This window comes from Myotis yumanensis, unplaced genomic scaffold (genome assembly GCF_028538775.1).
Source record: "Myotis yumanensis isolate MYYU_CA2020_CCGP unplaced genomic scaffold, mMyoYum1.0.hap1 SCAF_1, whole genome shotgun sequence".
NCBI classification, from domain to species: Eukaryota; Metazoa; Chordata; class Mammalia; order Chiroptera; family Vespertilionidae; genus Myotis; species Myotis yumanensis.
Genome location: NW_027223752.1, coordinates 183,746,705 through 183,765,351, shown reverse-complemented (window position 1 = coordinate 183,765,351; position 18,647 = coordinate 183,746,705). Strand labels below are relative to the sequence as shown.

Genomic DNA, 18,647 nt, shown 5'->3' with positions numbered 1-18,647 from the left:
GTCCAAAGTAAAGTCTCTTTCCATCCCTACTTATCCTCTTTGCCCTCTTCTACCCTCCAACCCCCTTTCCCTCTGGTAATCACCATACTGTTGCCTGTGTCTATGTATATATATAATTTTTTTTTGCTTAATTCCTTTACCTTTTTTTCACCAGGCCCCCTGCTTCAGCCTCTCTCACAGCTGTCAGTCTGTTCTATGTATCTATGCTTCTGTTTCTATTTTGATTGTTGAATTATTTCGTTCATTAGATTCCACATGTAAGAAGTCACATGGTGTTTGTCTTTCTCTACTGGCTTATTTCACTTAGCATAATACTCTCTAGGTCCGTCAAGCTGTGGCTTCTTTAACATTCTCTAACAGTGAGTTCTCCTCCTTATCCTTCTTTTTCTTCTTCCTATTATAAATGTTATTATTAACACTATTTGTAAAATATAATTGTGAACTCATGTATTTAAATCTATTTCATGAGTCAATGCATTGTAATTATTGTTCTTTGTAATTACTGTTTTCCATCTTTGGCCAGTGGAAGCCCCTTCAGCTAGCCTTCCCAGTCCTTTTGACATGACCTGAATAGTTTTTCATAGCTTCCTTTCCCTGTAGTATTTCAGATTTCCCAGACTCATATGTTTCCCGCCCCAAACCTGAATCCGCCAATTTCCAAAGAGTCCAATTTTCAAAAACAATTTTTTAGTGGGAAATGATACTTCAAGACCAAAATACAGGTGATGCTCATTGCTTCTGGTTTGGTCATTTCTAGACCTTTCAGTGGACAGAGAAAGTAGATATAAATGCTACTTACAGACATACTTAGTACACATACAATATACATACATACACACATGTTAAAGACAAACTGCCTCCCAAATTCACACTATACTTCCAATTCAAAATCATGTCTATAGCATTTTAATTTATTCTTTTCTCTGCTATAGTTTCATTTCCTTCCAAATATGAATCTTGGTTCTGAAAGACATTGGAAATTACAAAGTTCAAATATCTGATAAATAATCATTTGCTCCACCTCTTATCAAATACATAATAATCTCAGAATAACAATAGTAATACTATTAACACCAGTATGATTATTGCAAACATTTAAAAATTTTATATATGATCTTCTAATTCTCCTTTTATTTTTTTACTAGAGGCCCAGTGCACAAAATTAGTGCACAGGTAGGGCCCCTAGGCCTGGCTGGCAATCAGGGCCAATCAGGACCTTCTGGCTGCTGGCCAGGCCTTCCTTCCCCAGCTGCCACCGGGGCCTTCCTTTGTTCCGTGTCGCCCCCTGCTGGTCAGCACACATCATAGCGAGTGATCAAACTTCCCGTCTCCTGGTCGAACTCCTGAGGTGGCAATTTGCATATTGGGCTTTTATATATGTAGATATTTATGCTATATCTACATATACACATTAGATACTATACTCTCTTTTAGTTCTTATCCAGTCTTAGTTCTATAGGTAACTATGCATTTAATGGTCCTTACCTTATTGTCTCTCTAACCTTGTAGTTCTCAAAATGTGATCCAAGGATACCTGGGGGTCCCTAAGTTACCTTCCATAGGTCTCCAAGTTCATTGCTTCATAAAAATACTAAGATGTTATACCAAGGCGTTTTTTGTCCTTTCACTATGTTGACATTTACGTTGATGGTGCAAAAGCAATGATGGAAAAAAATAACTACCTTAGTGTGAATCAAGGTAGTGGTACCAAACTCCACTAGCATCATTACATTACATTTCTCACTGCCATGCACTGGCAACAGGAAAAAATACAAATTTTACTTAAGAATGTTCTTGTTGGACAGTAGAACATATTAACTGTACTCAATACCCCCTTGAGAACAATCTGGTGGAGAGATGAGCTCTATGTGTAAAGCACTTCTTCCACATACTGTTTTTAAGGTAATACAATAATCGGTTCAAGGAAATGCCTTTGTGTGATTACTTGAGTTGAGAGCTACACTAATTGTTTTTCCATGGTACTTCATGTTTACTTGAGAGAACAATGGACAAACTATAGTCATGCAGACTTGAGCTTTTGGCAGACAGGTTCTCAAAAATGAACTAAGTTAATCTTTTTACTTTAATAAAATCTCTGACAGAATGTGTTGTCATTGATGAAATTTAAAGAAGTAAAAAACTTTTATCTAACACCTTAAGCTTGACAGCTTCTTAATATTTAGCTATTCTTCTGGTGAGATTGTGTTGATAGTGACACAATTAAATGTCTTTGATACTCTAAAATTAAAGGTACCAACATCTGGAGGATCTGCATAAGTCGGCGAATTTTTCAAATGTATGTTGTCATAAGCCAGGCGTGTGTAGATGATCTGGTCAGTGTGCAGGTTAGGTTCTCTGATTTCACAGAGCCAAATCTTCTGTTTTTCACAGAGTATTACAATATGGCAGCTTGCTTTCTAAGATGTACTGGCTTAGTTCCAACCCTTGGTTTTACTTAGCCTTCCCTTTCTTCTATGTTTATTGCCCTAGTCCTCCCTGCTTGATTTTGATTCCACTCGCAAGAGTTTCCCCCCACGTGGAGTTTGGAAGGAGCTCTGGCTGGCCAGTGGCGAGAGTTCACAGGTGCTAGATGGCTCTCACTTCCCCAGGCTTGCTGAGAGATTGTCTCTATGGGATTAGGCACACTCCCTCCCAGTCTTACCTGCTCTTCTTAAATTAGCCCTTTGCATTTTGCAGCAAATACCTATACTTCAGGGCTTTTCTGTTCTCTGGTCCATTATTCCTTCTTCCTGCTTCTTCTCACACAGATGCCAACACCATGCATGTCTTGTGACAACAGGGATTTGTCTGCTGCAATTTCTTTTATGGGGTTGGGGAGGATATCTTGCCACCAAGTTTTATTGTGAATGTGGTCCACGAGTTGGGATTTGCTAACTAGTTGCTGTTTTTATGTGGGGATTTGGGGAGATTCAATACTATGCTGCCACCATCTTCCCAGAAGTCAGTGAATTTTTTTGTCTTTTTGTCTGAACTCTTATTGTTGCTGTTTTAGAAGACGTCCTATAAAAATTGCGTGGTCCACCCTCCCCCTCCCCCTGTCAGTATTGACAACAAAGGAGAGCAAAGCTGCTCCGGAGAGAAGCAGAACCATGAGCTCTGAGTCTCCTAGGGCACCAAAGAACCCCATTTCAACAGGAGTCCTGGGCCTCTTTTTGCCCCTAAGAAACCTGATGCCCAATGAGAAGAGTAATTTTCTCTAAATACAGTAATAATATGTGCAAGGGAAAGGTGCACAAGTGGACAAGTAGGTTTTTTTAAAAGAGTAGGGGGAAAATGGAGCAGCAAAGTAATCTCACCTGTTGCTTTAATTTGCTCTGGTCATGAAAAGTCTTAATTCCGAGCTACAACCATGGAGTCAAACACCACTCAGCAATAAAAAGAATGAAATACCAATACATGCAACAACGTGGACCAATGTCAGAATTATTATGCTAAGTGAATAATGCCTGCACACGAAAGACCTCACACTGTATAATCTCATTTACATGAAATTCTAGAAATAGAAAAACTTAGTAACAAAAAGCAGATCAGTGGTTGCCATAGGTGGAAGGTGGGAATAAGAAATTGGCTACAAAGGGGCACAAGGGAATTTTCTATATTATGATAATGTGGTGGTTCTTGGACTGGCATTTGTCAAAAGTCACTATGTATTTTACAGATACCTGCACACATGCAAAATGACATGTATGGGGGTATTCTTTGCAAAACTAAATAAATTGAAACTACATTTCATAGAATAATGCCAAAGATATGTATATATAATATACATACTATATACTAAATACATATTATATACTAAATATATACTATATATGTGTACATAAGTGTATTTTAAAGTTTCAAGGCAACTTTAAAGTAAAATTGAATCCAATGCTTATGAAGGAAAAATTCCTAAAATAGTATTTCAGTTCAACCTGTATAAAATGATATGAGCGGGGAATTGCTGGATCGTGCAGCACAGTGAGGCTCCTGAGTCTGCTTGAACTCTTCAGAACAGTGATTATAAGCACCCTGACCTCATTTGGGTTTCATGTTTCTCATTAGCATTCTAAGGAAGAGAATGACAGAAAGGAGGAAATATAAAGGGAAGGAAGTGGTACTCTTCATCATAACCACCAAGCTGGTCTGTCCTAAATAGCTGTAAAATATGGGGAGTGGGGAGTCCCTTTACAAGAAACTATTGCCATTTATTATCCCGGAGACAAGATAAAAGCAGAGCCTCCCCAAATAGAAGGGATTTCTAAATCTCCAGGACGCTGACACTCACTCTACAATTGTGGCAGGTACACTTCGGCATTGCTGTCCACAGACTCACCATGGAGACCTAGGGGATGTCACTTTACAATGAAATGCCCCACAGAGTTCACAGCTTCGACGGGAAGCAGGGATGCCTGAAATATTAATATTCCAGTGACAGGAAAAAGCTAAAATTTCCCAAAGCACCAGGCAGAGTCTATAGACCAGAGCCTGCTAACACTGTAAAGTGTGCCTGTCTTAAGGGCAAATAGTAAACTAGAACTAAGTAGACATGTCTTCAAACACAGTACCTGACGGTGATAGTGTTGACAGCCATTTTAGCGCTCCCAACGTCTTTTCATCAGAGTCACTGCTGCATGCATGGAAGTAGGATGACAAATTCAGATATGACTAAGAAGAAAGATGGCTTTTTTCTTCCACGACTCTGTAACAATTGATGGTGCTTTAATAATTGTCTTATATTTCGTTTATTTAGAAAAATATCAAGTTTACTTATCATTACTGCAGTTTAAATGCAACAGCTGAAATATAGTAGAACAAGAACTATCTGGAGTAAGAAGACGAAGCATCAAAGTTCACCTAGGTCACTTACTGTCCATATGGCCCTGAGCAAAAGCTTAACCTCTCTGAGCTCCAGTTTTCTCATGTGAAAAATGTTAAGTCCTATCTCACCGTCTTTTGAGAAACTTAATTTAGACGCTGTAAGTGAAACATTTCCATGTAGCACAGTGTTTCTCAAACTCTAACACAGAAATCACCCTGGGGCTATTGTCAAAATGCAAATTCTGATTCAGAAGGCCCTCAGTGGGTCCTGAAACTGCGAAGCTTCCAGGTGAGGCCCTTGCTCCTGTGCTGTTATTGCTGCGTCCTCTCGGAGCTGGTTAGGAATGTAAAATTGTATGCCCCACCCAATACCTACACTTTGACAGAATCTCCAAATAATTTGCATAAATATTAGTGTTTGAGCAACATTGGTCCAGCACTAGATCTGACACATGGCAGATTCTTGTTTTAAATATAAGTTTTGAATCATCACAGAAGAAATGTGCAGAATAGAAAGAGATATAACACATTTTTCCTAAGCAAAATTTGATTTGAATTATGTTCAGAGTCAACTCTTGCCTAGGTGCTGCTTTAAGCTAAAGAGTGGCCTCCTCCCAGGTCAGATTTGTACAGTCTCACAGCCACTCAATTAGCAGCTGTTTCTGTGGAAATCTGCATTATCTAAAGCCCTTCTCATCATTTTCCTCACCAGATCTCATGTTTTATTTTATGTAGAAACCACATTTACTAACTAAAATTTAAATTCATTCCTTGCCCTAGCTAGTTTGGCTCAGTGGATGGAGTGTCGGCCTGTGGACTGAAGGGTCCCAGTTCGATTCTGGTCAAGGGCATGTACCTTAGTTGTGGGCACATCCCCAGTGGGGGGTGTGCAGGAAGCAGCTATTCGGTGTTTCTCTCTCATCGATGTTTCTAACTCTCTATCCCTCTTCCTTCCTCTCTGTAAAAAATCAATAAAATATATTTTTAAAAATAAATAAATAAATTCATTCCCTATATGTACTTATCAGACATTATTCTTACAAACTTTCATCAACATGATATAAACCGAGTTAACACATCAAATTAATACAGTTCAAGCCAAAGCAAAGATGACTGATGTTTGCATTAGCCTAACCTGCTTTATTGTTGGTACATGAATAACATTAATACTTAAGAAGATTCTTAGGGAAATTATGGCCCCCAAGTAAGGAAACTAGTTTAGAAGCCTGGTTTATGGTGACAGCCAGTTTTAAGGGATTGGAGTCCAGATTGTAAATCAGTGAGAAATATGTAAAAATGTATTTGGATTTCAGCCAATGCTAGTATACCATTAACTGATAAACCCATTAATTTTTAAATAAATTACTGCTTTTGATAATAGATCAATTTTTCTATTCATTTTTTTGAGTTATTTTACTTGCTGTAACAAAAGTTTAAGTGCTTGGTAGAGTTCACGGTGTATGCTCAAGAAATTTTAGTTTCTGTTTGCCATTATCATCATTAAGAATATAGTTGAGCCGAAACCGGTTTGGCTCAGTGGATAGAGCGTCGGCCTGCGGACTGAAGGGTCCCAGGTTCGATTCCGGTCAAGGGCATGTACCTGGGTTGCGGGCACATCCCCAGTAGGAGATGTGCAGGAGGCAGCTGGTCGATGTTTCTCTCTCATCGATGTTTCTAACTCTCTATCTCTCTCCCTTCCTCTCTGTAAAAAATCAATAAAATATATTTAAAAAAAAAAAAAAGAGGAGGAATTATTTAAAAAAAAAAAAAAAAAGAATATAGTTGAGCACTGCTGATAATAATGTTGAATGTTCACCTGAATGTGGTCCTTTAAGGATCACTTTAAAAATGGGAAATAAATCAAAACTATTTCACTCATGTGACTTTGTTTTCTATGCAATTCTAGGCACTGTGGTGGTCCAGCAATTGATGTCAGTGATGATTAGCAAACACGATCGCCTTTTCCCCAAAGATGCAGAACTGCAAAGCAAGCCCCAAGACGGAATGAGCAACAACAACAATGAAGTTCAGAAGAAAGCCTGCGTGGGCCAGCTACAGAACAAAGAGAACAACAATACCAAGGACAGTCCTGTTCGGCAGTGCTCTTGGGAGAAGTCCGAATCTCCCCAGAGAAGCAGCGTAGATAATGGCTCCCCCACAGCCCTGTCAGGCAGCAAAACCAGCAGCCCAAGGAACAGTGTTCACAAGCCGGATGTCTCTAGGAGCCCCCCTCTTCTGGTCAAAAAGAACCCCGCCTTCAATAAGGGCAGCGGGATTGTCACCAACGGGTCCTTCAGCAGCAGCAATGCAGAAGGTCTTGAGAAAACCCAAACCACCCCCAATGGGAGCTTACAGGCCAGAAGGACCTCATCACTGAAGAGCTCTGGCACCAAAATGGGCACCCACAGTGTACAGAACGGAACAGTGCGCATGGGCATTTTAAACACCGACTCACTCGGGAACCCCATGAACAGCCGCGGCATGTCCTGGCTGCCCAATGGCTACGTGACCCTGAGAGATAACAAGCAGAAAGAGCAAACAGGAGAGTCAGGCCAGCACCACAGGCTCTCCACCTATGACAACGTCCATCAGCAGTTCTCCATGATGAACTTCGATGACAAACAGAGCGTTGACAGTGCCACCTGGTCCACTTCCTCCTGTGAAATCTCCCTCCCTGAGAACTCCAACTCCTGCCGCTCCTCCACCACCACCTGTCCAGAACAAGACTTTTATGGTGGGAACTTTGAGGACCCTGTTCTGGATGGGCCCCCGCAGGACGATCTTTCCCACCCTGGGGACTATGAAAACAAAAGTGACCGGAGGAGTGTGGGAGGTCGAAGCAGTCGTGCCACCAGCAGCAGCGACAACAGTGAGACGTTTGTGGGCAACACCAGCAGCAACCACAGTGCGCTGCACAGTTTAGTGTCCAGCCTGAAGCAGGAAATGACCAAGCAGAAGATAGAGTACGAGTCCAAGATAAAGAGGTGAGGAGAACATGGAGCTCATAACTGCCAGAGAGCCTCCTACTGGTCACACTCACACAGGGGGTTAAATATGCGCTTTCCCGAGCCAGAGACCCCTGTTCAAGTCCTGGCTTCACCATTTGTAAAGTCGGGGCTTCGGGAAAGTTAACTTTACCTCTTGTGAGCCTGGGTTTCTTCGTATGAAAAATTTAAATGCTAGTAGTGTTTCCCTCGAAAGCATGTAAGAAACCATTGAGCCTTGTTCCTGCACAGCAGAGGTACCCAATTATGCTGTGAGGATTTGTGCTAGAGGCTGGTTAGAGAGGAGCTGAGAGGGGAATGAATGGAGGGTAAGGAGCCTGTTTTCACTGACAAGAAAAGGATGGAATGAGGGTAAAGTTGTAAAAATAATCAGACCTTTTCTATTATTTTCCATTATTCTTTTGATTGTTGAATGCTGGGTGAGTGTCTGCTATCTGCCAAGCTCGGTTTCAGGCCCTGGGAATTTAGCAGTCAATAAAACATACTAGTATATAAACTCAGTCCTCGTGGAACATGCCTCCGTTGTACGAGAGAAGGCAGATAAATAAGTAAAATGAGTCCTATGCTAAGTAAAACTGGGAAGAGGGGGAAGAGTGTTGGTGAAGTGCAGGGCCTTATGGCAGGTTATGGGGAAGCTGTGCAGACACCTGTGAGAGGAGCAGGTGGAAATGCTGTGAGATGGGCTGGGCAAGGAGCTCAGAGAGGGAACAGGGAACAGGTGATAGGATCTTGGGGATCAGATTAAGTCTTTAGCTTTTGCTCTGAGATTAGAATCCATGAAGGTTTTTGAGAAAGGTGTTGACATGAAGTATATTCATATGAACAAGGAAAATTATAGCCTAAATGGGAGGCAAAAACTATGATTTATAAGGAAACAGCTATGCTAAACCCTAATTTATATCCTTTCACATCTTCTCATCAGATAGCCAGGTCAGGAAGAAGTTTGCTTAGCAACTTCTCCAGGAAAACAACCCAGGCAAGATAAAGGGGCATTGTCTGAGGGTCCTGAGTTCACAGGGCCCTGACTGTCAGATAGGCCATGGAGAATGGAGCCCAGGGCTCACAAATATAATCTTGTCCTGAAAGTCACCACATTCACACGTCACTGAGGTCACAGAAATGGCAAAACTGTTTTTTGTTTGTTTTCATGTGTGGTTTTTTTTGGTTGTTTTTGTTTTGATTTTAGAGAGAGGGAAGGAGAGGGAGAGGGAGAGAAACATCAATGAGAGAGAAACATCCTCCTGCACGCCCTCTACTGCGGGTCCAACCCGCAACTCGGGCATGTGCCCTGATAGGGAATTGAACCGGTGACCTCCTGGTGCTTGTGACCATGCTCAACCAACTGAGCCACACCAGCCAGGCAAAACTGATTGTTTTTATGTTCTCCTTTCAGCATTGCATAGGGCAAAGAACACTGAGCTCCCAAGTCAGGAGAAGGCCTGAGGCTCGGTTCAGTGTGAGGGAGCCCCTCTAGTGGTCTCACTCCCAGGCTCCGGCTGTGTGTTGGGTGGACCTCTCCCCTTGTGGGGGTTCTAAGACCCTTACCATTTGTGCACATCAGTCTTTGTCCTGCTTCAACTGCTTCCACGTCTCCACACCCCACATGGTTTCTTTTGTGTATATAAACTTGACTTTATTTTACCATTTCCCATCCATTTATCAATCATCAGGCCAAAAGGTACTTATTTTCAAGAGTACCCACAGTGTAGTAAATATAGAATAAAATGCTATTTATATGTTAGGTTGAAAAATTACTTTGGAAAGTTGTTTTTGTAAACTTCGCTGAATGATATTTTTATGATATCAGTTATTTGGTCTTGAATTTTTCTCCATAATGCCGAGTGACAGGAAGTTTAAATAAGAAGAAAAAGGCAGAAACATCTTTCAGGTTACTCCTCTTTCTAAATGTGATGTTTAGAAGCACTGGCTCCCAGAACTCTGAACTGCTGCCTGTACGTGGTGATAAATGAGCACTTAGCGCTGGGAAAAGAGATACCAGCTGAAGCTTGCATTCATCCTAATGCAAGTTTCAACTGTTACCTCCATCCTGGAAATAAGTTATCATTGTGAATGGCTGCAGATGAACATATTCCTTTTTGACGACATTGGTGATACATTCATGGTCTGAGTCTATGGTGCATTTCAGAGACTTTGATAAAATAATAGAACTTTTCAATAGAGTGCCATCTCACTGGGCCCTCTCACTGTAGCATTCCTACCACCTGACAGGCAAGGGAGGGGCTCACGGAGAGGGAGGGTAGAGGAGCTGCCACGTGCCCAAGCCACAGAAATTCCTGCTTAGACTTACACATTTCACTTTCAAACTTTTTTAGCTCCACCCACAAATATTGAGGTTAGATAGATGATTCATACGTATGTACCTACATACCTACATACCTGAATAGCTCAACAGATGATAGATAAGATAGCTGGGTAGTACTTTATCAATTATTGATATGTTTTTTAGTTTTTAAACATGTGAGTTTAGTATTCTCCACCCCCACCCCCCATTTCCTTTATTGTATTATAGTCAGAGAAATTTATTTTTATGATATCAATTATTTGGTCTTGTAAAAATGATTCTTTTATGATTGGTTTGGGATTTTATATATGACCATAGAGCAAGTCTGTTAATCAAGCTGCTTAAATATTTTCCATTTTTCCTCATTTTTATCAGATAGATCTATAACTTCTAACAAAGGTAACTTAAACTCTCCTAATCTTTATGGATTTATCAATGTCTCCTTAAAAATGTCTGTTATATTTTATATTAACTTATTTGAGGCTACACTGCTAGGTGAATAAAAGATCAGAATTGTTTATATATTTCTGATGAATTGATATCATTGAGTAATGGTCATCTTTAGTTGTAATAATGTATTTTTCCTACAAGTCTATTTTTTCTGATATTAGCATTGCTATACCATTTTTTATTTTGATTAGTAACTTTCTGCTATTTTTACCATTAACTTTCAAATTTTATTTGATCTGAGGACATATATTTTTCAATTCTGGAATATTTTCATCTATTATCATTTTATTTCATCTTTCCCATTTTCTCAACTTTCTGTTTCTACAACCCTTATTCAAGTATGTTGGGCCTTCTTAATCCATGCTCCATCTCTGTTAACTTCTCTTTCTCACATTAAATTTCTATCTTTCTTTGTGAGGCATTCTGGACAATTTTCCCAGACCTGTTTTCCTGTTTACTGATTTTTTTTTTTCATTTTTAAGATCTATTTTTAATTATAGTAGATATACAATATTATATTAGCTTCAGGTGTACAGCACAATGATCCAACATTTATATACCTTACTAAGTGATCGCCACAATAAGTCTAGTAACCATCTGTCACAATACATAGTTATTTTAATATTATTAGTGGCCCAGTGCACAGATTCATGCACATTGAAAGGAAATTAATTAGAAGGTGGCCGGTAGGGCGGGACTGGGCGAGACAACCAGACAGGCCCTGGAGCCAACCTCCCACAGTCCCTTCCCAGGGCCGCAGCTCGAAGGGCAGCTGCGGTCACCCCAGTTCGGCAGTAAACCAGATTTGGGGCCGACAATGCCCCAGGAACATAACCCATGGCCGAAGGTGGAAACACACAGCCCCGCAAGGAATCAGGCTACCTCCTCTCTGGTTCAAGGGTGCGTCACCGGAGAACGGCTGCTGCCAAGTCACTGCAGCTCAGCAGCTCCTGCAATGAGCGTCTGCCCCCTGGTGGTCAGTGCACATCATAGGTACCAGATGGTCGGAGGGTCACTTAGCCTTTTATATATGTAGATTAACTATATTTCCTGTGCTTTACTTTCCATCCCTATAACTTATTTTATAACTGAAAGTTTGTACTTTTAAATCCTCTTCCTCTTTTTCTCCCACTTCCCACCCTCCACTCCTCAGAAAACCATCAGTTTGTTTTCTGTGCCTATGAGTTGGCTTCTGATTCATTTTGTGTTTTTTTTCAATTGTGTTGTGTTTTTTAAATATATTTTTATTGATTTCAGAGAGGAAGTACAAGGGAGAGAGAGATAGAAACATCAATGAGATAATCATTGATCAGCTGTCTCCTGCACCCGCTACTGGAGATTGAGCCCACAACCCAGGCATGTGACTCCTGGTTCATAGGTTGATGCTCAACCACTGTGCCACACCGACTGGACTTGTTTTTTAGATTCCATAATTAGAATCATATGGCATGTCTTTCTCTGGCTTATTTCATTTAACATGACATTCTCTAGGTCCATCCATGTTGTTGCAGATGGCAAGATTTCAATCTTTTTTTATGGCTGAGTCATATTCCATTGTATATATGTACCACTTCAATCTCTTTTTATGGCCGAGTCATAATTCATTGTACATATATACCACTTCTTTATTAATTCATCTATTGATGGACACCTATATTGCTTCCATATCTTGGCTATTGTAAATAATGCTGCAGTGAACATAGGGTGTATATATCATTTAAATTATTGGGGTTTTTTCTTCAGATAAATACTCAGAAATTGAATGCTGTATCATACAGTAATTCTGTTTTTAATTTTTTGAGGAATTTCCATACTCTTTACCATAGTGGCTGTACCTAATTTATAATCCCACCAACAATGCATGAGAGTTCCCTCCTCTACACCCTTGCCAACACTTGTTATTTGTTGTCTTTTTTATGGTAGCCTTTTGTAGTTGTGAGGTGATACCTCATTGTGCTTTTGATTTGCATTTCCCTGATGATCAGTGATGTTGAACATCTTTTCAGGTATCTGTTGGCCACCTATATGTCTTCTTTGGAGAAATGTTTATTTAGGTTCTCTGCCCATTTTTAATCGGATTATTTGCTTTTTTGATGTTGAATTATATGAGTTTGGGGTATATTTTAGATATTCACCACTTGCCAGATGTATCATTTGCAAATATTTCTCCCATTTTGTGGGTTGTCTTTCTTATTAATGGCTTTCTTCACTTTGCAAAACCTTTTAAGTTTTTTTTTTCATATATATTGATTGATTGATTTCAGAGAGAAAGGGAGAGGGAGAGAGAGATAGAAACACCAATGATGAGAGAGAATCATTGATCGGTTGCCTCCTGAACACCCCCTACTGGGGATCAATCCCACAACCCAGGCATGTGCCCTTGGCCGGAATCGAACCAGGGACCCTTCAGTCCACAGGCTGATGCTCTATCCACTGAGCCAAGCCGGCTAGGGCCTTTTAAGTTTAATGTAGTTACATTTTGCTTTTGTTGCCTTTGCCCAAGGAGACATATCCAAAAATGTATACCTTAACGCTGATTTTTTTCTTTTGATGATTCAATTCTGACACTTCACTCAGCCCATGATTAGAGTGTTTGTGGTCCCTTTTGTATAAAGATAATTAATGCTATAAGCTCTCAGCTGAATCACTCTCAGTTTTCTTCCTCTCTTATACCAGAGACCTCTTCTCCCCCATGTGAAAAATAAAAAACTAGCTCCCACCTCAGACCTCTATCCAGGATCAATACCCTTTGTGTGCTTCCACTTACTGTTCTAAATTGGAGTATCTTTCACGGTTATGATACTTGAACAGGCTTTTTAAATTTCTTTTAACCTTGCTATGTATTTTTAAAGTTTTTATGTATTTTTCCAGCATCACTCTGTGTCTGCAGTGGGAGGGGTTCCCTTCTGTATTCTACTCAGGCTGTTAGAGTCCTGGAAGTTTCATACTAGTGCCTGATACGTGTAATGTATCAGTATTGTGTAAAGGATTGTCTTCATTGGTATTTATGCTTGAGTTTCTTTTTAGCATTTTTATTTCTAAAATAAATAGATTTAAAAATCAAAGAGAATGTATTGTAGACTAATTCTGGGTTGCGACCAGCACACTGCCAGGTTGTTATATAAAAATGTGATCATATGATCAAAACAGCCTTCTAACTGATTAGAGAATATGAAGAATTCTCATACTTTCAAAAGAAGAACAGGTTTATTTTGAAGTGTTATGATTATTATCTGGATGAAACATCAGCACATGAGACATTATAAAACAAAAACAATTGAGATTTAAAGTTTGAAAATTATTATTAAGATAATCAGGTTTCTGAAATTCAAATTTTAGTGTTATGGTAACTTTAAACATATCCCAGGGATATTAGCTCAGAAGAGGAGACACAAAAAAGTAAACTATTATTAAGATTCATCATATAATAAACAAGTGCTTAATACTCCTCTTTGAACAGCAACAAATTATGTTTTGGAACTTAGTGATTATGGAGAAAACTGTTTTCAAGAAAGTTATCTAAAATCATACAATTATCCAAAAGGATACAGCTATCCATCTATAGAAATATAAATCTAGAGATCTTCAGATATATTAACTTGGAAAGCAGTGAGATTAGGAATAGCAGGTTACTTGGGTGGACTCCATTGTCACAAAATGTCAGGTGGATTACTTATTCACCACATGCTATCTCCACTCTTCTGCATGTGCGTTAGCTTTGGTACCACTTTTATAAGATTCCTATGTCTCAGAAAGTTCATTCTTAGCAGTGGACTTTATCTAACAATGATATTTTTACTATCATTTTTCCTCTCCTAGAAACCCAATAGGATTGCTCCCCTTTTCTTCCATCTTTACTGGGCTTTCCCCCTTTCTCTCAGTAAAGCCCAGTTTGCAATAAGGATCCAGGAAGCCCTGTGGTCTGGGCTGCCTTCTGCTTCTGCCGTTCTGCGCTGTGTGACATTGGTTTTCTGACTCCTCTGTGCTGACATTTATACATTCACTTTCAAATGACAACTAAGTGCTTCTGAGAGAGGTCTTGGGGTATCTTGTTAACATGATAGCAAATCATCTTAGCAAATACTAAAACAACAACAACAAAAACCTTTAAAATCACTGGACCTTACCTCACTGATTTAAAAGGGCTCACCCCAATTCCCTAAGCTTTGCAGAGACAGAGTTTAGATAATATTTGTATCCCTGTCCTATTGCATGTGAATAAAATCACTTTATCTTTTATTTTCGCCCCAACCCTTTGCAGCTTAGAGCAGCGAAACTTGACGTTGGAAACAGAAATGATGAACCTCCATGATGAACTGGATCAGGAGAGGAAAAAGTTCACAATGATAGAAATCAAAATGCGGAACGCAGAGCGAGCGAAAGAAGACGCTGAGAAAAGAAATGACATGCTTCAGAAAGAAATGGAGCAGTTTTTCTCCACATTTGGGGAGCTGACGGTGGAACCCAGGAGACCCGAGCGAGGAAACACGATATGGATCCAGTGAGCCGGCTGTCCCCCGCTGTCTCTGGTGGATCTGGGAAGGACTTTGGGGTTCCTGTGGGAGGATTACGTGGGATCAGGTGACAGGTCACCTGGCTGTACAGTGCCCTAACTGGTGAAGGACTATCATTTACAGACATTACCCATCCATATCTGCAACGTGTACCAAAGTTATATCACGCCCCATATGCTACTGTCAAGTGTTACAACTGGATATGTGTATATAGAGTAGTTTTTTGAAAAGTAAACTAAAAATGAGAAGCATATCTCAAGAATTATTTTATTGCAAGTCTTGTATTTAAAATGTTAATTCAATATGTTGTTGCAATTTAGCTTGCTTTCAAGCTTCACCCCTTGCACTTAACATAAGCTATTTTTGGCATTGTGTTATCATCAGCTTATTTTATAGATCAATATTTTTATTTCCCTCTTTTTGCCGAGGAAATGAAGATAAGCAGATATATAAAAATATATAAGTATATATATAAGATGAGTTATTAAAAGCAAAAGAATACTTTGTGGCTGTGCTGTTTGTGCCAATAGACCTTACCATGACCAAAAAGAGAAATGTAAATCATTCTATGAAATACGGTGGAATCACCAGGAACCTTTGAACTGCTCTGTAAATTCTTCCCTTGACACTGCTCAGTTTGCTTTGTAAGGATTTGGCGCAGGACATGTTGGATGTGGGAAAAAGTCCCTTTTTCCAGCCCCCTGGTCTGCCTGGTCAGGTCCACAGATGCCTGTCTGCTACGCAGGATGCACCTTAGAGGGGCAACATGGGAAAGAAAAACATTTCACCAGTCATGCCTTGAGTTATTCTGTCGTTCTGGCCTGAGTCTGTAACTGCTGGACGGTTACCCGAGAAATTCTTCCTGCCCTTTGAGAGTTAGGAAAACGGCTTAAGCCACTTGCCCCACCCCTGCAATGCCATTTTCTGAGCACCTGCCTTTCACTCAGACCTCTCCCCCACCCCCACCCCCAGGTAACTGCACTTTGGGGCTTGTCACCCTCAGTGAAATAGTAGTTCTGTGTCCCTCTCAGTTAAACCACTAGCGTGTGTACCACAAAGTGACATTCTCCTCTCAGTCAGGCTCACTGTTCTGTTGTCACCTGGGATTCTCTCTGAAGGACACAGAGGGCAAAGGCATTCTGCAGCAAGAGAGAGGTGATGGAGGGAAAGGGGACCAGAAGGAGGAGGAGACAGAAGAAATGAACTAACAATGTTGCTTCTAATTTTCACAGTATTGTTTTTCCCTGTTGGAAACATAGTCATTCACAGTAATTTTCAAATGAGAATGCTTCAAGGTCCAATTTTGATGAATTTGTGAACATTAGTGATGATAACTTTCTAGAGAGAGAACAGTTCTTCACACATCAATAAGACAATGCTTTTATGAAGCCAAACAAATATATCTTTCTCAAAGGAAAACAGAAAGTCACCTTTCAAGCATAATTGGAAATAAACACCACTTGAGTTTATGGGATTTGTGTGTTTGAAGGTTCTATGTTTGTGTGTGTTTCTTTTTTTCAAGGGGGAGAGTAGCCTTGACAGCATTCATTCTTGTCACTGTGCTGCTTTTGTTTACAGCCCTTCAAGGATCAAGCTTACGTGGTCCTTTAGTATCAACCACTGTGAATATACATGGTCAGAGTGTGTGCAGGAGGCAACCAATTGATAGGAGAAACCCATCGATGTTCTCTCCCCCCTACCCTCTCCTCCACTCTCTCTTTAAAAAAAAAAATCAATGGAAAAAGTATCCTTGGATGAGGATTTAAAAAATAAATACCAGAATTATATCTTATTGATTTTAAATCTCTCACTCTCCACCCTTTATGTTATAGAGTGCCAGCACAGAGAGTTAGCAACAAATTTGGACAGTTAGCAAAAAATTATGAGGGAAGCTGTTATTAATTTTAATTATTGATTTTGGTGATGATGACCTCTAATCAATGGATACTGAGTTTCTATTAGTTCTCCTATTAATTAAGCTAAAAGCCTCGAAAATATCAACTACAAATTGACATAAGAATAAATTGGAAATAAGTACTTAGGTAGTATCAAGAATTCATTTGCTACATCTTATATATACTTCTTTAAAATTATTTAGGTTAGTCCTGGCCAGTGTGGCTCAGTTGGTTGGAGTATTGCCCCATACACCAGGAGGTTGTGGGGTTTGATTCCCGGTCAGGACATATACCCAGGTTGCAGGTTTGATCTGCAGTCAGACACATGCAGATTGAACCTGCAATTTAAAAAATAAATAAAACTATTGAGGCTAACAGCAATAATTCTTCTTTTTTCCTTTTTTTAAATCCTCACTCAAGGATATGCTTTTTCATTGATCCTAGAGAGAAAAAAGGGGAGAGAGAGAGGGGGGTGGTGAAGGGGGGAGAGAGAGAGAGAGAGAGAGAGAGATCCATTGCCTCACACAGACGCCCTGGCTGGGGATCAGACCCATGATGCTCTCACCACTTAGCACACTGGTGGCTAGGATAGTTGACTACAATAATTCTCTAATTATGAGCTCAGAATAAAAGATTTGCTTACAAGTGGTGAGTCTATAATGTTGGTCATAGAGAAGCATTGATCAGATGCTCAAACCTCAGAGGGAAGGTAGGGGAGGATGGGGGTAAGGGGGAGAGATCAACCAAAGGACTTGTATGCATGCATATAAGCATAACCAATGGACACAGACACCAGGGAGGTGAGGGTCTGAACAGAAGTGGGGGGGAGGGGGAATGAGGGGATAAGGACACATATGTAATACCTTAATCAATAAAGAAAAAAAAATATTGGTCTTACTAGTCAAACTATATGGCTGGGAATCCTCTAGAGAACATTTAAAATAGAATTACCTAGGACATCAGGACAATTCAAGTGTAGCTTTTATATGTAATTTTATTACGAAATGACTAAAAAACACAAGTGGAATTTAAATAATGTTATTGCTATTTATTTTTATTTATTCACAAGCTGAGGCCTTCTTTAAAAAAAATGTGATAATTCCAAGGTAGGATAGTTTAAAGCACTAGTATAACTACCTCACCTTGGAAATCAGGAGAATAAAACTGTGATGCTGCACCCTGCTTAAAAGAGCACCATAGGAAAGAACATGCACAAACTTTTGGATTTAGAGGCCTGATTCAGATCCCAGGTCTGCCACTTTGTAGTTATATGACCTTAAGAAAAGTTACATATGTTTGTAAGTCTTAATTTTTTAAATATAATTATATTGATATCAGAGAGAAAGAGAGAGGGAGAGAGAGATATAGAAACATCAATGATGAGAGAGAATCATGGATTGACTGCCTCCTACACTCCCCACACTGGGGATTGAACCCACAAACCAGGCATGTGCCCCTACCTGGAATCGAACTGTGACCTCCTGGTTCATAGGTCGATGCTCAACCACTGAGCCACACCAGCTAGGCATTAATTTTCTTTTATAAAATAAGAATAATAATAGCATCCCTTCCTCATTGGGTTGTTTTGTTTTGGTTTTGATTTTTTGGTTTTATTGTTTTTAATGAATGAGTGATGTGATTAGCACAGTACCTGGCATAT

The 18,647-nt window shown here is 39.8% G+C and overlaps 1 protein-coding gene across 8 annotated transcripts in view; it reads left to right on the top strand.

Moving 5' to 3' along the window:
• Nucleotides 1-16,566, top strand: part of ARHGAP24 (Rho GTPase activating protein 24) — a 554,910-nt gene extending 538,344 nt beyond the window's left edge. For all 8 annotated transcript variants that reach the window (XM_070393355.1, XM_070393371.1, XM_070393389.1 and 5 more), the window contains 2 exons: nucleotides 6,728-7,805; nucleotides 14,840-16,566. In XM_070393355.1, coding sequence (XP_070249456.1) covers nucleotides 6,728-7,805; nucleotides 14,840-15,083 — 1,322 coding nt within the window. In that variant the 3' untranslated portion in view covers nucleotides 15,084-16,566. The remainder of the gene's footprint in view (nucleotides 1-6,727; nucleotides 7,806-14,839) is intronic.
• The last annotated feature ends 2,081 nt before the right edge of the window (nucleotides 16,567-18,647 follow it).